Raw genomic sequence first — 25,303 nt, forward strand, 5'->3', positions numbered from 1 at the left:
GGAAACACTTGATGCATTCATCAACATATTGAAGATTGAACTAAGTTTGGATGCAACGCTGATTGTGCAGTTTGAAGACCCAAATTTTGGAAATGAGTTGTGCAATTTGACCAGCATGTCCGACCTGCCAGAGGAGAGAGCTACTTTGAGGATTTTCCAGAAGCTTGTCCCAGAGCCGTCAAATGCACAAGAGACCTCGAATGATGACCAGCTCTCTGATTCCACACTGGACACTGCTAGTTTGCAATCAACCTCGTCTGGAGATTCAACTCCCAGACGTAGTGGATTTTTACCAGATCCCTTTGTCATCCCAAAGTTCCCCACTGACATAGAGTTGAAGATGGCTCTCTCTTAGAAGTGCCTAGATCTATGTCTAGTGATATTCTTGATGGCTTGGCAGAGGCAATATTTGCGATAAAGTCCCACCTAACCAATAGAGAAAGGAAATCATTGGGGAGGAGCCATTGGTCAAGGATCTCAAAGCCAGGTGGTCAGCTTTGTTCACAGAGCGACAGGTCAGTGTTATTTTTACTTGATGTATTATTAAAGTGACTTGTATAACATTCTTCCTTTGATTAGATTCTATTTTATGTTAAAATTGTCTCCACGTTTGTCCTTGGTTTTTATGCAGATTGAAGCAGAATTCAGGCGGATTGTCTCCACGAACCTGGAGCAACCGTTTTTTGACCGTCTAGATGAGTTTGTCCCTAGGTTCCTGCGTCTGTAGACAGAGACTGCAGAGTGTCAAGGAACTTCAGCCTTTTGTTGAGTCTCTAGATGATGATGTAAGTAATCGTTTCCTTGCTTGTTGACTGTCCTTTTAGGCCAAGTCTGTTCACTTTTAAGCATCTATTTCAGATTAGTAAGTGCAGGTGTCTATCAGAATGAATATAGGAAAGCCATAGCCACAAACAAAGTATATCACTGAAAATATTGGTATGTGTATCTCTCTAACAAAATTATAACATAAACAGGACATGATGACATTATCAGAGTAAGAAATAATGATTTTAATCTGAAGTCCTTAAAATGTTGCCTTCATCAAAATAGCCACCTTTTGCAGCAGTTACAGCCTTAGCACAAATAGAGGCAGCTTGAGGGTTTTGGGGACCATCAGATTACCCAGAAAAAGTGACGGCTAGAATGCCTAAGGTAGCCTGACGAACCAGACCCACATGAAGATGTAGGGTCTGGGAACTAACCATTGCAGTGTTCAATCCGAGGGACGGCATTGTCTTTCAAATTCCCTCTGTACGCAATAGAATGGCACTACAACTCATGAGTCCCATTCTGTTTTCCCACCAGCAGAGCTAGTTGATCAAACTTTTGCCAACTTAAAATAAGCTTAACTTGAGTCGTGCTGTTCGCCAGCAGCAGCATCCATCTTAGTTGTTTTCAAGTAGCAGGGAATTCACGCAGAACCGTAGCAACTCTGCTGTCATTATGTTAAGCCCATCCACCGACTCTATACACAATGTGATTGGCCTGACCAAAGTTTGTTTTTTCCAGCTCGCAAGTCAACAGAGAGTTGCTAGACTACCCTGGCTGCAAATTACATTTGCTGCCGCTAGGGTGCGTCTAGATTTCTAGGCCATGCCTAAGGTATTCTAGGCTGTGATTGCTGCAAAAAGGTTATTTTGATGAAGGCAACATTTGAATTACAAAGTCGTAATTTACATTAAAATCATTATTTCTTACTCTGACAATGTCTTCATGTGCTGTTATAGCAATATTTGCTATAAGGGGATCCCAAACTTTTAAAGGTACTTTTGCAGCACTGATGTCCTTTCTGGTCTGCATTCCTCTTCCAGAAGCATTCCCTTGTCCAGAACTCAAATCAACAGAAGAGAGCAGTTGTTCTCCTTGGCCTGTCCCATTTCCTGAAAGAGGATCCCTCCCATTTCTTCAAGATGTGTAAGGTATGTGAGGAATCAATGTCTCTCTGAAATCCATATCACTTGCTACTCTCAATCTTTTTGATCCAAATGAAGTCATGACCCTGTAGTTATAGGATATCTATAAAATATGTCTTGTTATAAGAATCCGGACATGTGGAAAGACATCTGCTTAAATGGAGAACAAGTGAATTATTCAAAATTGCAGTGACGAGATTCCTTACTCAATTAATTTGAAAGTGCAATGTATTTGAATTTCTTCCGTTTACATAAGTTTACATTAGTTTGCAGCAGATATTTTTATACCCAAGTTTGCAATGCATCTTGAATGTTCATGTGTTGAGGAATAAATGCTGAAAAAATAGCTATCTATTCTTATTACTTTGTTGTGTAGCCAACCGAAGAGAGTGAGGCAGTGAAAGGAATGAACGTCGGAATCTTGGTGGTTACAGGGGAGGATCCTCAACGCCCTGTCCTCAAGGAGATGATTGATATTGCACTGATTCTGGAGAAGTATATCGTTCTTCGGGACCTGAGGGATGTTCCCAACGCATTCGCCCTGCTGATGGGTCTGCTCTCTGTCTTCAACATCCATTACCCAAAAGGGCTCAAGTACATGTTTGAGGTAATACAAACGGTGATAATGAACATTGGTGGAGACAATTGCTCTTCAAGAGTTAATGGACTCCGGAACAAGCTCATGTCCATGAGCCTGTGAAACTAAAAATCTTGTCTTGTTGATTTGTATGTTCTGGAAAGCACACAGTTATGTTATATCTCTCAAAAAAACTGTTTTATTGGCTATACTTTGGAGTTGCTACTCCGGTCTTTTAAGTTTGCTAAAGCTTTTATTTACTCACTCAAATAGCCTCTCATTTAGATCATGTTGCTTTGTCAAACATTGCATGTTCTGGTAAGCACACTGTTTTACAAATATTAGCTGTCAATGCTAAGGTGGACTAGAAGTCCTGAGAGTTGTTTTGTTTAGTATCTCAATCATATATCTTCTGCTATTTTGCCACCGTCTTGCACACTCGGGCATTCGCTATCTCACACACACTGTGACTGTGTCTCTCACTTTCTCTCTCTCACACACACTCACACTCACACACACTCACAGACGCTCTCTCACACAGACATACACCCCCTTCTCTCTCACACACACACACTCACACACACACACTCTCTCACACAGAGAGAGCGTGTGTGTGTGTCACACACCCACTCACTCACTCACACACAGACGCTCTCTCACAGACATACACCCCCCCCCTTTTCTCTCTCTCTCTCTCTCTCTCTCTCTCTCTCACACTCACACACAGTCACTATGGTAAAGCTTATGATTTATATTGGCAAAAAAAACCCCTGAAAGGCAGATGGATATTGATCAGAGTAGATAAGACTAAAATGTTGATGCTGTGTTTTAGCAATGTTTTTTTATTGTGTGAAACAATGTGTGAAATAAATGTTTTTGTAAATATTAGCTGTCAATGCAAGGTGGACTAGAAGTCCTGAGAGTTGTTTGTTCAGTATCTCAATCATATATCTTCTGCTATTTTGCCTCTGTCTTGCACACTCAGGCATTCGTTATCTCACACACACTGTCTGTCTGTCTGTCTTTCTCTCTCCGTCTCTCTCTCACACACACTCTCTCTCACACACATACACCCCCCCTTCTCTCTCTCTCTCTCTCTCTCACACACACACTCACTCACTCACACAGATGCTCTCTCACACAGACATACACCCCCTTCTCTCTTTCTCTCTCTCTCTCACACACACTCACTCACACTCACTCTCTCTCACACACACACACAACACACACACACAGCCGCGCTAACAGTAAGGCTTATGATTTTTATTGGCAGAATCCTGAAAGGCCCCACATTAGCCCCACTATATAATGTTGTTGAACTGATGTAGATTGGGGTTGAGTCCACACAGCCATTTGTTCATGCAATGCATAATTAGAAGTTGGATCCACTAAATTGAATGTTGTGTTTACAAACAAACCTTAGTTGACTGAACAGGTCATTAGTTAAGTGAACTTTCAACATTAAGTTGAGAGAATTCTACCGAGGCACCATTGAGAGCATCCTCTCCAGCTGTATCGCTGTGTGGGGCGGAAGCTGCACTGAATACAACAGGAAAGCCCTGCAGCGCATAGTGAACACAGCTGGAAGGATTATTGGTGCTTCTCTCCCCTCCCTGAAGGACATTTACACCTCCCACCTCACCCTTAAGGCTGACCAAAATTGTGAGTGATGCAAGTCACCCCGCTCACAATTTGTTTGATCTACTGCCCTCTGGGAAGAGGTACAGAAGCCTGCGCCCCAAGCACCACCAGACTCACCAACAGCTTCATACACCAGGCTGTTAGGATCCTGAACTCTCTCCCCCCTCTCCCCCCTCCACCCTCAGCTACATAACATCCTGGACTTTTAGACCCAAAATGGCTGCCTTGCACTACTCCACTTGCACTACTCCACTTGTACACTTGCACACTTGCAACTTGTTGTTGTTGTCCTGTTGTCCTGAACACTTCTGAACACACTTCTGCTGCTCTTACATAACTTGCACCACTATGTCACTTGCATACTTAGGTCAAACAAAACTACCTCAGCCATTTATTGGCCTGACTTTTGCACTATTATATTGACTGTCTACTGTATGCACAATTGCACAATTTCTACCAAATTTTGCTGCTCTTATTTCTTCATTGTATGTGCCTTCTTATTTTTACTTTTTATATTGTTTACTTGAATGTTATGTTTGTCTGTGGACCTAATTGGTAAAATATGTCTTGTCTCCACCGTGGGATGGTAGGAAACGCAATTTCGATCTCTTTGAATGTCTTGACATGTGAAGAAATTGACAATAAAGCAGACTTTGATTTTGACTTTGACATTGTGGAATATGAAAAACAGCTCATGGAATTTCAATTGTAATAAAAGGGTGAATTTTCACGACGAAATTGGCCATACATGGTGTCAAATAAAAGCTCAGAGACTGTAGTATCGGGATGTGGTGTAATATCTCACGGCAAATCATGTGTGAGCAATGGGTATCAAATCTAGTGCATAAATTGTAAAATATGAAATATAGCTCATGTAAAGAAGAAACAGAAAAGCTTCAAAATCTGCCCCCCGATTTATTTGACAGAAAGCATGTTGTATCATTTAAAGATTGATCGACAATGGAGTCACCAGAAAAAAAGGCTTTTATTCGTCTGTGAGGAGTAGCCTACATGTTCGTCTGCTACTAGGCAAATGCCAGTGTCATCGCGTATTTGCAGTCAGCACTGCCCCCTGTCGGTAGAAATTTGCAATATTTAAGGTGGAATGGAAACTTGACTACGCCGCATTCTGAATGTGCGGCCAACTTCAGCTTCGTGAAGTAGACTAGGCTACCCTCAGGAAGAGGTTAGTGCTTTAGGCATATGTCCTGGGATTACACGTGCTCAAAAGGGGAAAAAACGTCAAGCTAGATTTTTGGCCAGTTTTCAAGTGTTATGAGAAGCAATGTGAGAGAGAAATGTGGGGATCACCGATCGTGGAGACTATAGGCGCCAGTGAAGGAAGTGGGAAATAATTTAACCCTTTATGTAGGCTATACCGCATGAGGCGCTTTTTTCCGTTTCAGACTGATTATTGGTGGGGACATTTCAGTCTTCGTTTGACATTGAGGACACGTCCTTACATGTAAGTCCCCACGCAAATCTACGCCCATGTATTGATGGGATGTAATCAGGCGCGTAGCAAGCGTGGGGGATGTGGGTGTTATAACGTACACACTTTTGCTGGAACACGATTCTATCCCCCACACTTTTTGTCAGATTAAAATGAAAGTAAAATATGGAAATAAACGCGCCCCTAAAGAGTTGGAACCGTATCTACCATAACGCACACACAGGGACACAAATAGGTATGTTGATTTTATTGAACGGTCATCCAGCCAATCACATCAAGTTAGCCAGTGAAGAACCAAAGCCGCTCTGATCAAATTCAAAGTGTGCGTGTTTCAAGGCTGTGCTGCTACTTGGGTCTGCATTATAACGTCTGCAGTGAGCAGATTTCAGGTAGAATTGAAATTATAATTGTTATCGCATTATGCTAATTTAGTCAACCAAAATTAACTGTCTGACTGACAGTTTTTGCCACAATGTAGAAATACAGGGAGTCACCGTGAAAGCGGGGGTGCGCGCACCAAGGCACTTGATGTTTCTGCAGAAAGACCTTATACTGTTCTCAGAGCATTGTGCTTTCTCTGTCTATGATCTGCAGCTTTTCTCAAACTATGGGCCTCCTCAACAATTAACCGACTGGTCCACGTAGCCGCGAAATAAAGTTATGTCCGGTGCTTCACATTTGATCATTTGCAGCAAGATTGAATTGTATAGAACCGCGGACTGAAAAAAATAAACTAGGCTAAGTTTCCCCAATCAGAAATACTTATTAATTTGGTGTCATCAACTATATAGACATAGCCCAGTCAGCACACATACGTCTCCAAGATGCTTGGAAAATATCTGAACAACTTAATTACATCGTGTTCCATTTAGAACGACTTATTTGACCTGATCGTACAAACGTCGGCGGCATTTCACTGTCAATGTGTGTCGTAGTGCTACATCTACTGGAGATCTTAATGTCTTAAATACGATCGCGTTCCATTTAGAACATCTTATTTGATCTTACAAACGGCGGCGTCAAGACACATTGAGTTGTACATCTGAGAACTAATATTTCCAGCATGTAGAACTCAAATGCTTATGAGCGCTCAATGTGTGCGTCCCTGCAACAAGTGAAACTGGAGGTAACGTGGGCTAGAAGCAACAATAGTTTAAACAACGTGGCTTCCTGTAACTATTAATGGAAAATCCATAGAAACTGCTAATCATAATCTTTAAATTGACATTAATTAATCTGGCTATATGCAACACAATTTATTTATATTCCCTTTGCATATGTTTGGGTAGACTTCAAACGTTTTTGAATTTGAGCTTACAGTTCTGTCACTATTCTGTGTCCTTTACATTTATTTAATAGGTTTTAGTGATAGCTCGAAATTAGGCTGGTGTCTGTTAGGCTAACCCATATGCACAAAACATAATTTCCGAAATGATTCCTTGATTTATAACATGAGATATGTCTCCATGTAGGGTAGTGTCAAATAGTGAAGTGATAGCAGGTAGATCATGTAGGACTACATGTCACACGAGCCACACATAGGCGCTGCTTCTTCTGTCCCTCTCAAACTGCATTAAAATGGTGTTTTTAGCAATCAGAATCTCCCGGACACCAATATAGTCCGCACCCCTCTCAGAAAATACTTACAACGTCCCTGTAGGGAGTTATTTATAATTTGGCCAGATTGTTTCATTTTCCTATCCCACAACCCCCACACTTTTAAAAAGCTTGCCTCTGGATGTAATTATAGCCTATGGTTCATCCCTCTCCAATCCAGAATTAAACTCCGTTGATGTCGACATGTGGATAAGCCCCTACCTTCAGAAAATGGAGGTGGGCATTAGTTTTATCACTGCCGAGGAACATACTTGAGTCACTCGGTGTTGGTGAGTGTTGCAAACTCCCGTCATTGGCGTAACTGCACCTGACCAAGGTGCAGTAGCCATTACTTAGGTTGTGCTATTTATTTAGGCTAATACTTGTCGTTTAAATTATTAGTGGTCAGTCTCTCTAAACTTTTATCTCAACTTTCATGAACGTAATATGGCAGTGCGTTTGTCAGTCCAGTAGCAGGACCTAATCAGAAAGTGTCATGCCAACGCGCGGATTTAAAAACACCACGGAAATAACAACGGAGGAGGTCGGAGAGTGCATCTTCGGTGTGATGCTGCCGTCGGAAATAAAAGTACAAGCACTTATGTGGACTACAGTGCTTCTTGTCATAGTCGCTGTAACTGTCAATGGATGGACACTTTTTGGACTTAAGCAGTCGGAAGATCTCTCCTGGACCCCTCGTTTTGTTTTGTCAAAGAATCTCATTTTGTGTGACGTTCTTCTCACCATCACACATGGTCCTACAGTAACCTACTGTCTGTTTCAGAGGACCACGTTGCCTTTAGGAAACTGGTGTTTTATCCAGTATTTCCTGAGCACAGTCTGCATTTTCTGCTCACTTACCATCACTTGCATGGCCATGGAACGCTATTTATATGTGTGTCAGGCCATCCACTACGTGAGAATCCTCACCTTTCGGCGCACGTGTGTCATTGTGGGGACCAACTGGCTGCTGTCTCTATGTGTGGCGTCTGTCACTATCATCCTTCTGCATCTCGGGCAAGACCAGGATACCCCGTCCGCGCGGCACAGCACTTTCGGACTCTTGTGTGAGCCGGACACGCTGGAAACCTCCTTGGGCAACCCTCGGGCACCGGCTGTTTTTCGGAAGCTGTCGGGTTTCACCGTGACTATAGCTTGTCTGCTGAGCTACGCATTCTCCTACCTGCGTATGTACCAGGACGCGCGCAACGCGGTGCAACCGTTCCAACAGGTGAACAGACGGGCGCGCAACACCGTGCTCTTCTACTGCGCAATGTTGCTGCTCCAGCTGCTACCCGTCTTCGCCAAGATCATCTCGGACGCCATCTGGGAGCTGGAGGGCGCTGTGTCCATGGTATCCGACGCGTGTCCCGTCCGGTCTCCTTCACCAACGGCTGGCAGTCTCCACATTGCACTCGTGGTGCTCCTTCTTGTGCCGCCTTGCATCAACCCTCTAGTCTATGGCATGCGAAACCCAGAGGTTTACCAGGCATGTTCGAGGATGATCTGCTGCACAGACAAGTTTGGGCTTGCATGTTGCAAAACTCCACTGATGCAGAGGGTTCAACCTAAACCTTAATCAGTTGGATGGGCCATGGACTCAGTCTCCATAAATCTAAGGAGAGAGACTGAATGAGTTGATTTTAGGGAAGGTGTCCAGTCAAGTTGTTTTCATGTCACTATACTGCAAGTATGTGAGGTATGTATGAATGGAACTGGGCCATGCTGCGCATCAGGTCTCCAACCTTCAGGCTGTTTTGGGATAGATAGTTCAGATCACCTCTTCTTGCTTGTTTAAACTGACTCATTATACCAGCTTAAAATGAGTCTTTGTAAGAATAACCAAATGCTATACATATTTTCAAAAATTTCCCTTGGGATGAATAAAGTATTTATCTATCTATCTATCTATCTATCTATCTATCTATCTGTCTATCTACACAAAATGTTTAAAAGCCACACAATGTCTGGAACCTGTCACTCAAAAACCATAACCCATACCATATCTGCAAAACCAATTATCAGTATTTGACTTTATTTCACAACACACATCATGCCACACAGTGGCACACAGACAGTGTGTGTGTGTGGATCTGTGCATGTGTTACATTCACTCCTCACATGTGCACTCATTACTTTACCCCCGACACACACACACACACAATTATGCAGTCATTTCTGTCTTTGGAGAAATCAGTGTGTTCAGTTTCTGTCCAGCTACATGTAAAGGTTGTTGTATTTTGCTTTGCTTTTTACATGTGTGCTGTAACATACTGTATTCACAACAGGACATTATTTGGAAAAATAATATTTTTGTTTTCAATATTGCTTACGTTTACTGTGTATATTTCAACTTCTCTTTGCAGATGACTTTCACTGTGGAAATATACATAGAAGCCCAAGACAGAAGAGCTTTAGGTTTTGAGCAGTGTATAGGCCTACATGATGTATCCAAAAATGTCATATTATGAGAAAAGTGTTTACAATGTGCAACATGATTTTACAAAATGCTTGCTTTTGAGATGTGTTTAAAATATTTTGAATGCTGTATTTCATTTTGCAGGAGATATGAGGCATTTTGCATTTTGTGTGAGCAATAGTTGGATTTGTGTGTAGTTCTGATAAAATAAACAAGCCATGCAAATGTGTGTAGCAGTTTTAAAAAATGGTAGTGTATTGTTCTATGTGAACATTGTTATGAAAATAAATCGAATCTCTTTCTTTCTTTTTCTCTCTCTCTCTCTATCTATCTATCTGTCTCTCTCTCTCTCTATGCGTGTGTGTATGCATACATGCATATGTGTGTGTACTGTATATGTGTACGTATGTGTTTGCTCTGCATAGTATCAGCTGCCAGCATTGTATGTATATATTTTCAATGTTGACAAAGGTCATTTTGAAAAGCCATTGATAATAGTATCTGTAAAAAGCTTAATAAATACCTCAGTAAAATCACTTGCAACAAATGTTATTTTTTCTTTTTAGATGGATAAATAAATGTTAATTACTTGACTCACTGTTTGCACCGTAACCCTGATTTCATTTTCAAAATGAAATCTGCCATTTCATTTTGAAAATTTTCTCCAGAAACAATAGAAAGGTCACCACATTTGATCTCAATACAGGTAAGTCCTAGCTGTGTGTAAAACAGGGGAGGGGGGTATCTGTGCATGTGTTAAAAAACAGCACGTCTTTACAGTAACTTAAGCTTGTAACAGATGTGCATGGTAAGCATCTGAGTTGCCAAGCATTGCAGCCCAATTTGTGCAAATATTCATTCCACGCTAATTAAGAAGAGTGAGGCTTAGCATAGATTGAGCAGGAACGAAAGAAAAGGAAGAAGAGTGTCATTTTATTATGAGCAAACAAATATTTCACATGCAAATCCTAAATACTACTAAACCACAAGTAGAAAATCATCAGTTACTAAAAAGGCAGTAACAGTTAAATGGCTATAAATTCAGCATATTTTTTCATAATTTCATAAAATGTCATTTACCTTCATATGGAAAAAATACATTTTTATTGCACAAGATTTTATCTGCGTAATTCTGAAATGTACACATTTGCTATATCATCAATCTACACACAATACTCCAACACTCCACAAAAAAACAGGTGTTTGGAGTGTTTCGTAAATTTACAAAAAATAAAAGACTGAAATATTCCATTTACATAAGTATTCAGACCCTTTGTTATGATGCTTGCAATTGAGCTCTGGTGCCTTCTACTTCTATCAATGGTCCTTGAGATGCTTCTACATGATTGGAGTCCACCTGTGCTTAAATTAATTCACTGGAATTTATTAGGAGAGGCACACATCCCTTGGTCTCACAGTTGATGGTGTATGTGTATGTATGGTGTAGAGTTAAAACCAAGCCACAAGGGTCGAGATAATTGTCCGTAGACTTGCGAGACAGGGTTGTGTGAAGACACAGATCTGGGGAAGGATACAAGAACATTTCTGCAGCATTGTAAGTGCCCAAGAGCACGGTAGCCTCCATCATTCTCAAATGGAAAAGTTTGGAACAACCAACAGTCTTCCTAGATCTGGCCGCTCAGCCAAACTGAGTAATCCAAGACAGATGGCCTTGGTCAGATAGGTAACCAAGGACCCCCAGGAGTTCCTTTGGGAGGATGAGAGAAGCGTAAAGAAGGACTGTATATATATATTACGATATAAATATTACGATTATTTTTATTGTCATTCCAAAAAACACTTCAGGAAGTGCAGTGTACAATGAAATTACATTGCATAGGACCACCATAAAAACAGACAAGAACACCTTCAGCAGCTATAGAATGCGATTATAAAACTAGAAAAGCATTTCCTGAAGGAAATACAGTGCATGCAAAGTTGTTGCTGGGTTGGTTGCTAGGGTAATTATAGTGGTTGCTATGCTATAAAGTGGTTGCTAGGCTGTTGCTAGGGTAATTATAGTGGTTGCTATGCTATAAAAGTGGTTGCTAGGTTGTTGCTAGGGTACTTAAGGTGGTTGCTAGGCTGTTGCCAATGTAATTATAGTGGTTGCTATGGTTGTTGCTAGGGTATTTAAGGTGGTTGCTAGGCTGTTGCTAGGATAATGATAGTGGTTGCTATGCTATAAAAGTGGTTGCTAGGTTGTTGCTAGGGTACTTAAGGTGGTTGCTAGGCTGTTGCTAGGGTAATTTTAGTGGTTGCTATGCTATAAAAGTGGTTGCTAGGTTGTTGCTAGGATATTTAAGGTGGTTGCTAGGCTGTTGCTAGGATAATGATAGTGGTTGCTATGCTATAAAAGTGGTTGCTAGGTTGTTGCTAGGGTCATTATAGTGGTTACCATGCTTTATAATGTGTAAATAGTAAAAAAAAGTTTACTAATCTGATACCATTTTAAAAGGCTAACTGGCTAACTGAGAAAACATTGGAGAACCCTTTTGCAATTATATAAGCACAGTGGAATTTACATTTCTAAGTGTTTCAAATGTTTATTGTGAAACAATTTCATTCAACAATGAAGTTTGCTTGGTATTTACATGTTTCTTTTAAGAATGATCTTAACAACAAACAGTGACAGACATACAAATAGTAACAGAACCAGTGACAGACATTATACAAATGATATAAAAAGGAAATAAATAAAAAAAAAACAAGACATAGCTTACCACCACCTACCCTTAACCCCACTCAGGACCCATTTCTTTGGTTACCCACCCCTCCCACCCCAGGAGTGTATGCTTACTCGTGTCTTAATGGCCTTCTCTGTCAAGATCAGATCCCAAAGGAAGCCAAACTTTCTCAAAGTCCCTAAGCTTGTCCTTCAGAATGACTCTAATTCTCTCCATGTCAGTTCTGTCAGCCAGTGTTTGAAGGAGGGCACATCTTTCTTTTTCCAAAAGAGTAAGATAAGTTTTTTTTCGCGATTATAACTCCATACAGTATGGCGGAAATTTCTACGTGACCCCAAACTTTTGAACAGCAGTGCATATTCAAAGTAACATGTTTTGGGAGCACTTTACTCATACCCAGGATATTATCTATTTATAAAGGGTAATACAATAAGTGCCTCAAAGTGATTGAATGGATGTACTTATTCATATGCTCTCATAAACCTCAATGTTGTACAAGTTTTCTAATACATTGTGATAGGCCTACTTCACCCTTTATGGATATTGACTGTAAGTAAAGTGTGGTTATTGAGGCTTTCTATGGTAAATATTTAAAAATGTGAAGAAATTCCTATGTCCAATTGTTTATGGCAACTACATGTAAAACAAATATATTTGACATTTGTTTGCATAATCAGTTACATTCATTCAGCGGATCTTCTTACCATAGGTGACAGTACAGATACACAGGACATCAACAAGTTATCCATATGTTTGATTGTTTGGGGCATTTGAATCCTTTGAATCTTTTGAATCTCTATGTCACCAAAGAAAGAGGAAGGATCAAAGATGAATAGCTCTTTGTTGTTCAGCTCTTATCGAAGCAAAGAACAAATGGGGAAGTTCAAATGCTTAAACATTCACCTGACTTTAAGAGAACGGTTGGAAAGGCAAACATAAAACCTCTTAGCGAGCAGTGAGATAAGGTCTAGGTAAGTAATACAGTCATTTATTTTCCTTTGAAAACAGACAGAGCACAAGGAATTAAGTATTATTTGTCTGGCATCAAAAAGGACTGAGTTGTTTCAATTGAGGTACTCGTTTTACTTTCTGCTATAATTTCCTTTTTGTCAGAAATATTGCATCGATTCATTATTCATTATGTCAACATGATCCATTGTTACTGAATCAGAGGGATCCGAGGCACTGGATTGCTGGTATATGGCAGGTTGCTGTGTCGTCCTTAAATATCAGTGCAATTTTAAAGTACATGTTTGGGGGTTGTTTGCCGTTATCATGATAGCACAGAGGCTGACAGGAAGTGAGTGGGAGAGAGAGGGGTTTGGGAAATGACAGACTCGAACCCGGATCCTCGAGTCGTGGGCACTTGGTATGTAGTACGGATGACACCGAATGTAGTACGGCGGTGGCCGCTGTAGCCAGTTGTGCCACAGTGCCCCCAAATATCAGTGCAATTTTCAGCCACTATAGGGGCAAACGATTTTGATTAGCCAACTTATAAGAAAGAGGGGTGGTGCGCACATCCAAAAAAGTAATCCACAGGTGCTAGACAACTGTATCAGATATAAGAGAAAGGTTGGTCTGCACACTGTTGTTTGCTCCAGAAGTAAATCTATTAACTAACGTTTCGATCACTTCAGATCTTCATCAGGAATAGAGAACAATGGGTGAGACGGCATACCAGTTCAGTAACAGTTGCTTGATTAAGGTTAAGAACATTTTAAACCCTTTTCCTGTTTGCTGGAGGGAGTGGCACACAACATTTTCACAAAGTCGGCCCACATTACCATGAGACGAGGTCCTGAAGACAATGACTATAGAAAGAAGCCGTATTTGCTATGTTAATGTTTTAACATAAACCGGAAGTTGATAATGCTAGTACAAGCGAATCCAAAATGAAGTTGTGCATATACTGTATAGAGTCTATAGAAGAAGAATCTATAATCTACTACAGCATCTCATTTGATTAAGAGGGTGGAGTGGGTTCCCATTCAGCACTAAGGGGTACCCAAGTATACCCTCAGGTTGGCAACACAATGAGTTTGAAGATGTCATTTTAAGGTGAAAGAAAATGGTGTTGCTTTAATGGCAGTTCAGGCACAGCAACTGAAAGAAAGCCATCACCAGCAATCAGGAAGCTAAACTCCTTGTAAGTTGTAAGTTTACAACATAGGCCTACAGTATGCTTACACTGTTAAACTTTTCCTGTGAAAACTACAATACATTTCTGGTAGCTATTGCTCATAACACATTTCTTTTCTATTATTTTGTAAGCTTACAGTAAGAAGTTTAATCTCCAATAAATTAACAGAAGAAACTGAGTGGGTGTGCTTTTGAGTGCGTGTGTGACCGAAGCACACAAATATAGCTTTTTTGAGTTTCACTCGGTCAAACACTCTGTTTGACTTTGAGGAAGAGCCTGTGCATTGAAACGTTAATCATTTGCTCCGAATAAAGTCTCTAAAAGCTATTTGTGTGCTCCAGTCCTGGGTTCAGTCATTTAAAGTGGCCCAGGGCCTACTGCTGATTCTGCAGTCCTGCTCCGTGAGCACAGAGGGGCTAGGGCACACGTGATACCTATTCCATGTCTTATCTTACTTTTAACTACACTTTTAAGTATAAGTATATATACTCTTTTGATCCCGTGAGGGAAATTTGGTCTCTGCATTTATCCCAATCCATGAATTAGTGAAACACACTCAGCACACACTAATCCCGGCGCAGTGAGCTGCCTGCAACAACAGCGGCGCTCGGGGAGCAGTGAGGGGTTGGGTGCCTACTGGTCGGGGTTCGAACCGGCAACCCTCCGGTTACAAGTCCGAAATGCTAACCAGTAGGCCACGGCTGCCCCTAAAAAGTTTTAGAAAGAATGTGTACCGTTAACGTTAATCTACAATTCTCTCTCTCTTTATCTTTGTTTAAAACAGCCTTCATGGAGGTTCAATGTGTTTTGGAGTCGCACTCACAGTATGTCTGCAGCGACAACCTCAGATCTCTTGAAAACACCCTTCAGTTCATCTGTGAGTTTCCCAGAGAGACTCGTCACTCAGGTGATGGACAGGAGACCTTCGTGGTTAAACTCCCAGCTCAGTGCAATGTGCACCAACTGCGCTTGCGTCTCTGTATGCTAGCGCAGGAGAGGTCTCAGCTTCCCGACCCTCTTGGACTCTTGGACCCTGAGAGGTATCAGCTCCTGTTCACCAAAATGGACGACCTGTATGAGATATATGATGATTGCCAGGTCCTGCAAACGCTAAATGTGCCCTGGTTTCTGGATCCCCATGGCATGAGGATGGCACGGATTTCTATCGCAGAAAAGAAAACAGACACAGAAGATGTGCAAAATTACCATCATGCTTTAGCTAAGCTTATTGGATATGACTTGAATTCTACCGCAGGGAGCAGGCTGAGTGAACTGAGCTTTACCCGCAGAAAGTTTGCTGCCCCCCGCAGAGAGGAATTGAAAAGCCGTGACCCAAAAGCGTATGCCACTGAACCATGGACCACAACCACACCCCTTCAGAAAGACCTCCAAGAGTGGCATGAGCGCAAACTTCCAATTGCCGTCTATTTCGATAACAAAGGCTTTTGCATGAACATAGACATTGAAATTTCTCCAGATCATCTTCTGAAGATACTTCAGGAAACTGTGTCTAAAATGGACCCCTCTATTGACTGGTCCACATCTGATCCAGTGCTGAAGGTCTGTGGAAGGGAGGAGTTCTTAGTTGGAAGTATCCCCCTGTACAACTTCCTTTGGGTTAGGAGCTGCCTGAAGAGGTGTAAAGACCTTCATTTGACAATCACTGATGTTGCTTTGCTTCCAGAGGATAAGGTGAGAAGTGAGGCCTTCCCCCTAGTGGACAACCTCACTAGCCTCTCCAGCTTTCATGAGGACCTTGCTCTTGGTGGGAAAGAGATGGATGAGATACTCATGATCTCCCTGTGGGACTGTGAGAGAAAGTTTAGGGTGAAACTGTTGGGGTTTGACATTCCTGAACGCCCAGCCAAACTGCCCCAACTCATTTGCGTTGAGGCTTCCATTATCTATGGCAACAAGGTAGTGTCCTCTATCGGTTCCACTGCTAAACCTTTCACAGATGAGGTTATGTGGAACACGTGGCTTGAGTTTGACATCCTCCTAAAGAACATCCCTCGTGGCTCAAAGCTCGGGTTTACCATCAACACTTTCGACAACTCCACAGCAAAGGAATCCAAATCATCTACCAGCGGAGTCAAGGAGTCAGACTTCCAGAGGTGTAAAGGAAATGTGCTGTACTTTGTGAATCTTCAGCTCATCGACCACAGGTCTGTGCTCAGTCAGGGGCCTCACACTCTTCACATGTGGCCATTTCCTGAGCGAGAGGAGGAGGCGTTTACTTTCGAGGCTGACAAGCTCTCCACGGCGACCAACCCAGACGTGGCGACGTCCATGGCCATCACCTTCCTCCTGGACCGTTACAGTTTTCCCGTGGTCATCCCGCACAGTAGAGGAGTCCCCAATACTCTTTCTCCTCCCAGTGTTTCGTCACCGTCATCTAATTCCAGCTTACCACCCTCTCTTCTTGCATCAAACCCAGCATCGCCTTCAAAGTCGGATGTCCCTGAAAGTGGATCACCAACATCATCGCCCTCCACGCAAACCCAAAGAGATCGTCTCAGGAGGTTTAGGGAGGAAAGTGTCCGCTACACCTCCAACCTGCCTCAGTTCCTGCGGAGCATTGACTGGCTAAAGCCCGACGCTGTGCAGGACATCCACTGGCTGCTGGGTCACTGGGAACCGCATGACCTGGAGCTGCCAGTGGCTCTGGAGCTTCTCAGCGTGGGCTTTGCTGATGAAAGGGTCAGAGGCCTGGCTGTCCAACGGCTGGAGCTGCTGTCCAATGAAGAAGTACTAAGGTACCTTCTCCAGTTGGTTCAGGTTAGTGATTAATACAGTACATGCTATCTGTAATATTGCAGTTGTCACTGACATTTATGCTTCACAACATATGGATATTGACTTATAAATGTAAAGATAATAATAATATTGATAATAATACATAATTTTTTTTATAGCACTTTTCTAGACACTCATAGATGCTTTACGGTTTTCTTCCGTAGGTACAACAAGCACACAAGGTACATAGACAAGGTTAGATGACAGACAAAAGAAACACATAGGTGCACCGTGCATGGATAAAGCAGAGGCCAAGCTGGTATAGAGAGGTGGGCAATAAAAAGGAGGGGAAAAGTGGGGAAGTCTGTTCCCCAGTGTTTGATGCGGTTGGGGAAGGCGTTCTAGAGGGAGGGTGCAGCAGCTGAGACGGCCCTGTTGCCCTAGGTCAGGAGCTTAGTCCTGATGGTCTTGAGTGTGTTTGCATCGACGGACCTGAGGCGATGGGTGGGAGTGTGGCGGTTGAGGAGGTCGGAGAGGTATGGAGGGGCAAAGTTATTACTGTAAGTGCTTTGTATGTGAGGAGGAAATAGTGGGCCATACAAGAAAACAAGTCCTTTTTGTTCTTTTGAACGTATTCTGCATGCTGTTGTGTTTTGTTGCAGGACTTTGACATGATTTTTGCTTTTATAGACCCTCAAGGTTGAGCCCTATCATGATAGCTGTCTGGCTAGATTCCTCCTCCGAAGAGCACTCAGAGTAAGCATATTAATTGAAGTGGGATTCAAGGATTGAGGTGCATGATACTGCATAATAACAACTGAAATCTTGATATGCATTAATGTGGAAGTCTTGTAAATGATGAATTCACCATGTGCTAATACATAACTAAGGCTTCCTGTATTTGTTATAAAGTGTTAGAAACTGAAATAAGAACGTCCATAGAAGAGGATCAGCATGACCTATGAGATACAGACACAGACCACTCTCATTCTATGGATTTTCCTCTCCTCAGAGCAAGAGAATTGGTCACTTTTTTTTCTGGTTTTTGCGGAGTGAGGTGGCAGGATGTCCATTCTTTCGTGAACGCATGGCAGTGATTCTGGAGGCTTACTTAATGGGTTGTGGTCAATCCATGCTGTCGAGTTTCCAACAACAAGTTCTGGTGGTGGACAACTTGCACAATGTTGCAAGTGCAGTAAAGAGGTTATATCCAGACAAAAGTGATCTCCCTCCAACAGGTAAAGATCATCTCTGAAGAAACTGTCTTTATTTTTAGCTATATTGTTTGTCAACAAGACCTGTCGTCACTCATAAACTGGAAAAAAACAATTGATTTTTACCTTTCTCCGGTTCACCTAGCTGTTCTCTGAGTCTGGCGATACCACTTTTAGCTCCAGCCTAGCATAGATCATTGAATCCGATTAGACCATTAGCATCTCGCTCTCTAGCATCACATTTAAAAGTGACTAAGATTAAGGTTTGCCTGTTCAATCCCCGACCAGTAGGAAAAATGTGGGTGGGGGAAGTGGTTGAGCACTGCTCTTCCATGCCCACATCCACGGCTTAAGTGCCCTTGAGCAAGGCATCTAACTCCTCACTGCTCCTCGAGCACCACTGTAGCAAGGCTGCTCACTGCTCCGGGTTAGTGTGTGCTTCACCTCACTGTGTGTGTTTCACTAATTCACAGATGGGATAAATGCAGAGACCAAATTCCTTGTATGTATATACTTGGCCTATAAACCTGAATTACATTTGTCTATAGACAACCTCACCACACTACCACAGAAATGTCGTTCTATTTTGAATGAGTGGTAAAAAAAATCGCTCTATTGTTTTTGACGTCTGGCTGTGCCCTTTGCACTAGCATTGTAAGACAATTTAGTGTGCAAACAACTGTCTTGCTCAAAACTGCACTAATTAACGTGGTTATGCTCTCAAACAAATGTTTGAAATGGTTGGTTTCTGGAAATAGACCTTTAAAGGAGAACTTGGCAACTATTTCAACGTAATAAACCCGTTTAGAAATCATTTGGATGGTTAAATGACCTGTTCCGGTGAAAATGGTGACTTTCCCCGCTGCGCCTAGCGTCCACAGGTGGAAAACCAACCTTGCAACATTGAGACTACCGTCCCGGAAAGAGAAGTGAGAAACAAGAAACTCGTTTTAAATCGTGTTTCTTACCTTGTAACATCCACATAGTTCTACCAAACTTATGCTAACCGTTCGCTAGCTTGTAAACAAATCCATGTGCTTTATCGTTTGTTACCTTTTCCCACAGTTTGAAATAGCATAATGCACAATTTATCCGGCAGAGGGGGAAATCCTGCCAAGTTTCCCTTTAATATAAGATGAACACTTGGTTAGATAAGCAGTTTTTGCAGTGTACTGGAAATGAGTTTTTTGGTGTTGTACCACAGAGTGAAAAAACACAAAATGAATGGATGAATTTCTGAAGGGATTACAAATTGTACTCTGTAGGTACAGTACATGCACCATAAATGACAGTACACATGTGGTATAATTGACCCATTTACAACCAACTCCTCTTGCTTTCACTTGTCCTTCCTAAAATGGCTTACCATAACGGTGGTGCATTCTGTTCCTCTATTAGTTATAATTGTAATGACTGTAATTCAGTAGCCTATGACTGTATTTAAAGGTGTTATCTGGAGTTCAGTAGGCTTCCAGTTCTCTTGAATGCAGCCACACGTATTGTTTTTAATCACATGGTCGAAAGTGACATGGTCATCACATGGTCCTCACATGGTCCAAAGTGATATTACAGGAGAGCTAGGGCGCTACCTGGTTTGCATGCTAACTTTTGTGCATGTCACACAGAGCATCTTGGCGTTTTTTGACATTATGTCAAAATGTTTCTTCACATTCTGTTGATATTGGGTGGGTTTAATTGTTTAAAACAAAATAAACTCCATATCACCTTTAATATATGTTGTTTTATTGCATTTTGAAAACTCCTTAATTTTTAATAGTGTGAAAATAGGAATTACAGATACACAGATTTCCATTCATGTTGTCATTTCATTCATGTTGTCATTTCATCCCTGAAGCTGCGCAGAAGCTTCAGGACTTGCTGCAGAGCTGCCACTTCCCACCTGACTTCCAGGTGCCCTTTGATCCACGTATCAGAGCTGGACAAATTCAGGTCCAAATTGTTTCACTCCTTAACAACATTGAAGTTTTACACAAGCACTGCATAATTGCACTGCATTGTATCATGTGCTTTATCCTTCACACGTGTATATAACATACAGTAGCCTATAAGTGTCTTTTCATTTAGTATCTGTTTGTGAATATGTATGTAAAAGTATATCCTTTGCTGAAACCAGTCTAAGCTGGATAAGTCTTTGACCAAAATGTAGGCCTTTTTTTCAATCAATTGATCTCTTAAAATAACCTCACCATTTGCCATTCATTAGTTGAACAGGTGCAAAATAATGGCTTCCAAGAAGAAGCCCTTATGGCTTGAATTCTCAGGTGTTGATTCACAAGCCACTACTGGTCCTCCTGTGGGAATAATATTCAAAGAAGGTGATGATCTCCGACAGGATATGCTTGTTATTCAGGTGAGGAACACAAGGATAAAATGCATCCTAGGGTTAAAAGTTAACTGGTATTAGGACTTTTATCCAAAGCAAACACAGACTGACAACGGCGGGTTCAGGATTCAAACTGATTATCAGGCGATGACATTACTGCTGCTCCATCACACCCACATTCTATTAAACAACAGTTAATTTGGTCTTGTGCTTTAAACCTTTTCCAATTATCAGCTCTAAATGAAAGGCAGGCTCTGTTATGGTAATAGGTATGTCCCAAAGAGTAACCAAAGTGAAGGATTATTAAAGTTCTCTCACATTTTTGTTCTCTCATTTTGGAATCAGCATGCCGAAATATTTGTGTCTTGATTTTATCAAGATAAAAAGAAATACAGTTTTAAATAAAATGAGTGAGATGAAGAGGACAAAAATATGAGATAATGTTTACTACTACAAGTCAAATAATGCACTTATACGGCTCTTCCATTGCAGGCAAGTTACACTGAAAATAATACAGTAGGTTTTAGAAGTGTGGAGTAGGGGGCAAGTACAAAACTATGAAATTGTACACAATTGACCAGGTGCACAATGGCTTACCTGATTTGTAGTTCTACAGCTCAGACTAATTGGTGTTCAGTTTCTGTGTAAGTGTTTTTAGGTATGTGTGTGGTAAGCGTTGTTCTAAGCATTAATATTTAGTGGGTAAGCAATCTGCAAAAATTGTAATGCAAACATTATAAACATTATGACAACACGTGTGTGTGTGTGTGCGTGCCATAGGGATACATTTTTATGGGTAATGGGTCATGGGTAATCACAGTGAAAAATGATAACCAAATACATGAGGACATATCTGATTTCTGATTTTTTCAGACATTGAAAGTAATGGATTCAATATGGCAGGAAAGATCCTTAAACCTCAACCTGGTGCCTTATGGCTGCATATCCACTGGGCACAACATAGGTATGGCACTTGATATTGAATAAGCTAGTATTTCAATGTGAAGGCTTCTTTCTGCAAGTGTAGACACAATGGAAATTCAATGCATACTCCAGCGGCATGCATGACTCTGAATCCATCGTTCCCAAACACTGCATTACTGTTTACTGTTTGTGAATGTATTTTCAAGGTTTCTCGAGGCTGCCAAGCAAGTTTCATGTCTCTCTATCCTTTTATGTATAGCTGTACCAGTGCCTCTTACAAGCCTCTTACACCACATAAACACAACGGAGAGACTGATGTTTGCATTTGATAACTTATATCTTTTTTTTGCTTGTGCCTTAGGGATGATAGAGATAGTCAGAGATGCTGTCACGATTGCGGCGGTCCAAAGGAGCCAAGGAGGCACAAAAGGAGCATTCAAAAATGATGCTCTGTTTGAATGGCTGAAGGACAAGTGTCCACTTCAAGGAATAGTGAGATTTAGGTTTCATTTGTTCGCCTTTTTCTCTTGCTATTCTATTCTCATTTTGGAATCAGAATCAGAATGTATTACTTTTTCACCAATTCATTTTTTATGGGCACATCCACAGGTCAAAAAACATACATTGATTCCCCATCATTTGATTTTAGAGATTTGAAGAGTACTGTAAAATGTTAATGCTGTCTACTTGTCTCTGGTTGGTCTTCAGCACTACCAAGCGATGGAGAGGTTTGTCAACTCATGTGCAGGGTATTGTGTGGCCACATATGTGCTAGGAATTGGAGATCGCCACAATGATAACATCATGATCACTGATAAAGGTAGGGGGCAATATTTTGTTCAGTGATGAAATCCATTAATTCTGTTTATCGGGATACCTCAGCATCATTATCCCTTAATATAATTTTGTATTTGTCAAATACATGTATTTTAGCAGTCCAGACCCAAATCCGAAAGATTAAGGGTCTGGCCATGACTAATGCAATGGCCCAACTTGAGGGACGGCACCAAGCATGTATTTGAAAATCTCACTCCACGCAATTGGATAACACTATGACCAATGTTTACTGACTGATTCGTTGCAGCGCTGTTGTCATCTGTTTAGCTCGCCTCTGCCCCGCCTATATCAGATACACTGATGTGATTTGGTACCCCACGATACATGGGACATAAGTAATGAACAACATTACTCATTGCCAGAGTGACTCGCTGAACAAATTCAAATTGTGCTCTCGTGAGAACTCTGGATTTCCAGGGTACAAGTATTTGCCAAGAAGCCTAGATTGTGTAGCCTATTTCTCAGAAGTCAATAAAACCGGTAAAATAACTTAAAGGCACCCTTAACGGTTTTTCGACCTTAACATAACATTTCCAAAATAATTTTGATGGCACATATTTTGAGGTTCATAACATGACGAATGGCCCTTCTGCCATTGTCTGAGCGACCCTCTGTAGGCGATTACTGACCTGGCCACTTTCCTCGGGTAGGAAACTGCCCCTCCTCCCATCCCCCCATACGAAATCGAAACAGAAAAGAGCTGCAATGCTACAGGAATTTGGAGATCTTTTTCTACAGACTGCTGTCGGTGCATTCCCTCTATATTATATCGGAGTTATGTTCATACTTTTTTGCAAAAGACGCATATTTCGTTTGTGTTTATTATTGCGCTTCTCAACTGTAGGGGGACCCCCGAGAGCAAATCTTGTTAAGGGTGCCTTTAACAAAGTGATATACAGCACTGTGTAGATTTAAATCTCTTTTTCATTAGCATTTCTGCTCCTTGGGTAACTAACCCATGACTGGGCTTTAGAATTCGCTCCACCAGCTGAGCTACACTGTTGAACTGTGTGACTGTGGAACGAGCTAGTCTGAATCTTATCCCAGATTCATTGCCTATGTTAGCAATATAGACTTGGGAAATGCAAGTCAGCAGATCAGCTTAACATCGCTATTATTTGTTCACATCAAACCTGAAGAGGAACACAAGTTTAACCACTGGTTGGTTCCCGCAATTCACTCTCATGGAGTTATTTCTGTTCTCATACTGTATGCCCTGCCGTTTCATCTTCTCATCAGCAATATAACTCATGCTGGTTTGGTGCATAGTGGAGGCGTGGGGCCTTGATTAATATGCGGGATCCCAGTCAACTTGCGTAGTGTGCGTATAGGGCGCTCCGACTGTGTGACATTTAGAAGGATTTCATCATGATGCATTTGAGCAAAATTGCTCATATTTATGCATTCAACAGTAACTCTTTATTAAGATGCTTTGGGCAAGACACTGAGGTTTGTTTAAAAGAATATTTTTTATTCACAAGCGGAAATCAATTTGAACAGAAAATGATTGTCAGGATGGTAACTGTAGACAGTCTGATTGGACTAACTCATGGATAAATGAAACACAAATATTCAGGGCTAATGTTCCTACAGTAATAAGAACTGTCTGCAACTGTCTATATATGTTTCTTAGGCAATCTTTTCCATATCGATTTCGGCCACATCCTGGGCAACACAAAGAGCTTCCTGGGGATGAACAGGGAACGGGTCCCTTTTGTCCTCACCCCAGATTTCCTCTATGTCATGGGCAGGGTCAAGGGTCGGTCCAGCCTCTACTTCCAGAGATTTCGGGTGAGTGTCGCCAAAGGTCTTATGGGTAAATTTTGTGATTTTAAAAGGACAATGGTCATGGAAGCATTTAAATCAAAACAATGATGTGTATAACTGATAGTGTGACCAAAAATAAACATTTTCTCAGGACATTCTCCCACAATACTTTGGGATTTGGTCTTCATGTGCAAATGTCTGTTTGTGCCAAACATGTACTACATGTATAATTTTTTAAAGGCATATTTAAGGCATACACACACTCATGAACACACACACACCACCACAACACACACACACACACACACACACATACACACACACACACACACACACACACACAGCCACATGAATATGAATGATTCCCCCTGCCACCTCTCCTCTCCAGGACATATGTATCGAGGCCTACCTGTCCCTGCGCTCTCAGTCCAGGCTGCTTGTGACGCTCTTCTCCCTGATGCTGTTGACGGGGATCCCCGAGCTCAGTGCGGCGCAGGACATGCGTTACCTCCGCACCGCGCTGCAAGAGGAGTGTGGAGAGGAAGAGGCTCGAGGTCACTTCCTGCAGCAGATCACCATCTGCGAGCAGCTGGGCTGGACTGTTCAGGCCAATTGGTGGTTTCACATGGTTGCAGGGATTAAGTAATGAGAAGATGGATAGGGGGGTGCATTTTTAAGTGAACATTTTTGTTATTGTAAGAGACATAATTAAGATGACATCTGTGCTTGCATTTTTACTATATATTTCAACTTCTCTCTGTAGATACCGTACCTTTCACTCTTGTATGGAAATACATATAAAAAGCCCATGAAAGACAGAAGAGCTTTAGGTTTTCAGCAACAGTGTGTACATGATGTATCCAAAATGCCAATTTTTGTCATATTATGACAAAAGTGTTTATAATGTGAGGCAAATGTTTGCTTTTAAAGATGTGTTTATGACATTTTTAATGTTATGTGTCATTTTCCTGGAGATTTGAGGCATTTTGTATTTTGTGTGAGCAATATAGATAGATAGATATAGAGTTTTGAAAATGTGTGTAAACAAAAAA

General features: G+C 41.5%; 1 protein-coding gene across 1 annotated transcript; it reads left to right on the top strand.

The window, feature by feature from the left end:
- Positions 1–13,213: 13,213 nt before the first annotated feature.
- On the top strand, positions 13,214–25,093 carry si:rp71-17i16.5 (phosphatidylinositol 4,5-bisphosphate 3-kinase catalytic subunit gamma isoform). The gene is made up of 11 exons (XM_048241571.1): positions 13,214–13,257; positions 15,214–17,207; positions 17,856–17,921; positions 18,178–18,403; positions 20,235–20,329; positions 20,604–20,750; positions 21,597–21,687; positions 22,009–22,139; positions 22,356–22,467; positions 24,118–24,275; positions 24,640–25,093. The coding sequence occupies exons 2-11, from the start codon at positions 15,219–15,221 to the stop codon at positions 24,895–24,897; spliced, it is 3,273 nt and encodes a 1,090-aa protein (XP_048097528.1). The 5' UTR covers positions 13,214–13,257; positions 15,214–15,218; the 3' UTR covers positions 24,898–25,093.
- The last annotated feature ends 210 nt before the right edge of the window (positions 25,094–25,303 follow it).

Source organism: Alosa alosa, chromosome 4, assembly GCF_017589495.1.
Source record: "Alosa alosa isolate M-15738 ecotype Scorff River chromosome 4, AALO_Geno_1.1, whole genome shotgun sequence".
Lineage (NCBI taxonomy): Eukaryota > Metazoa > Chordata > Actinopteri > Clupeiformes > Clupeidae > Alosa > Alosa alosa.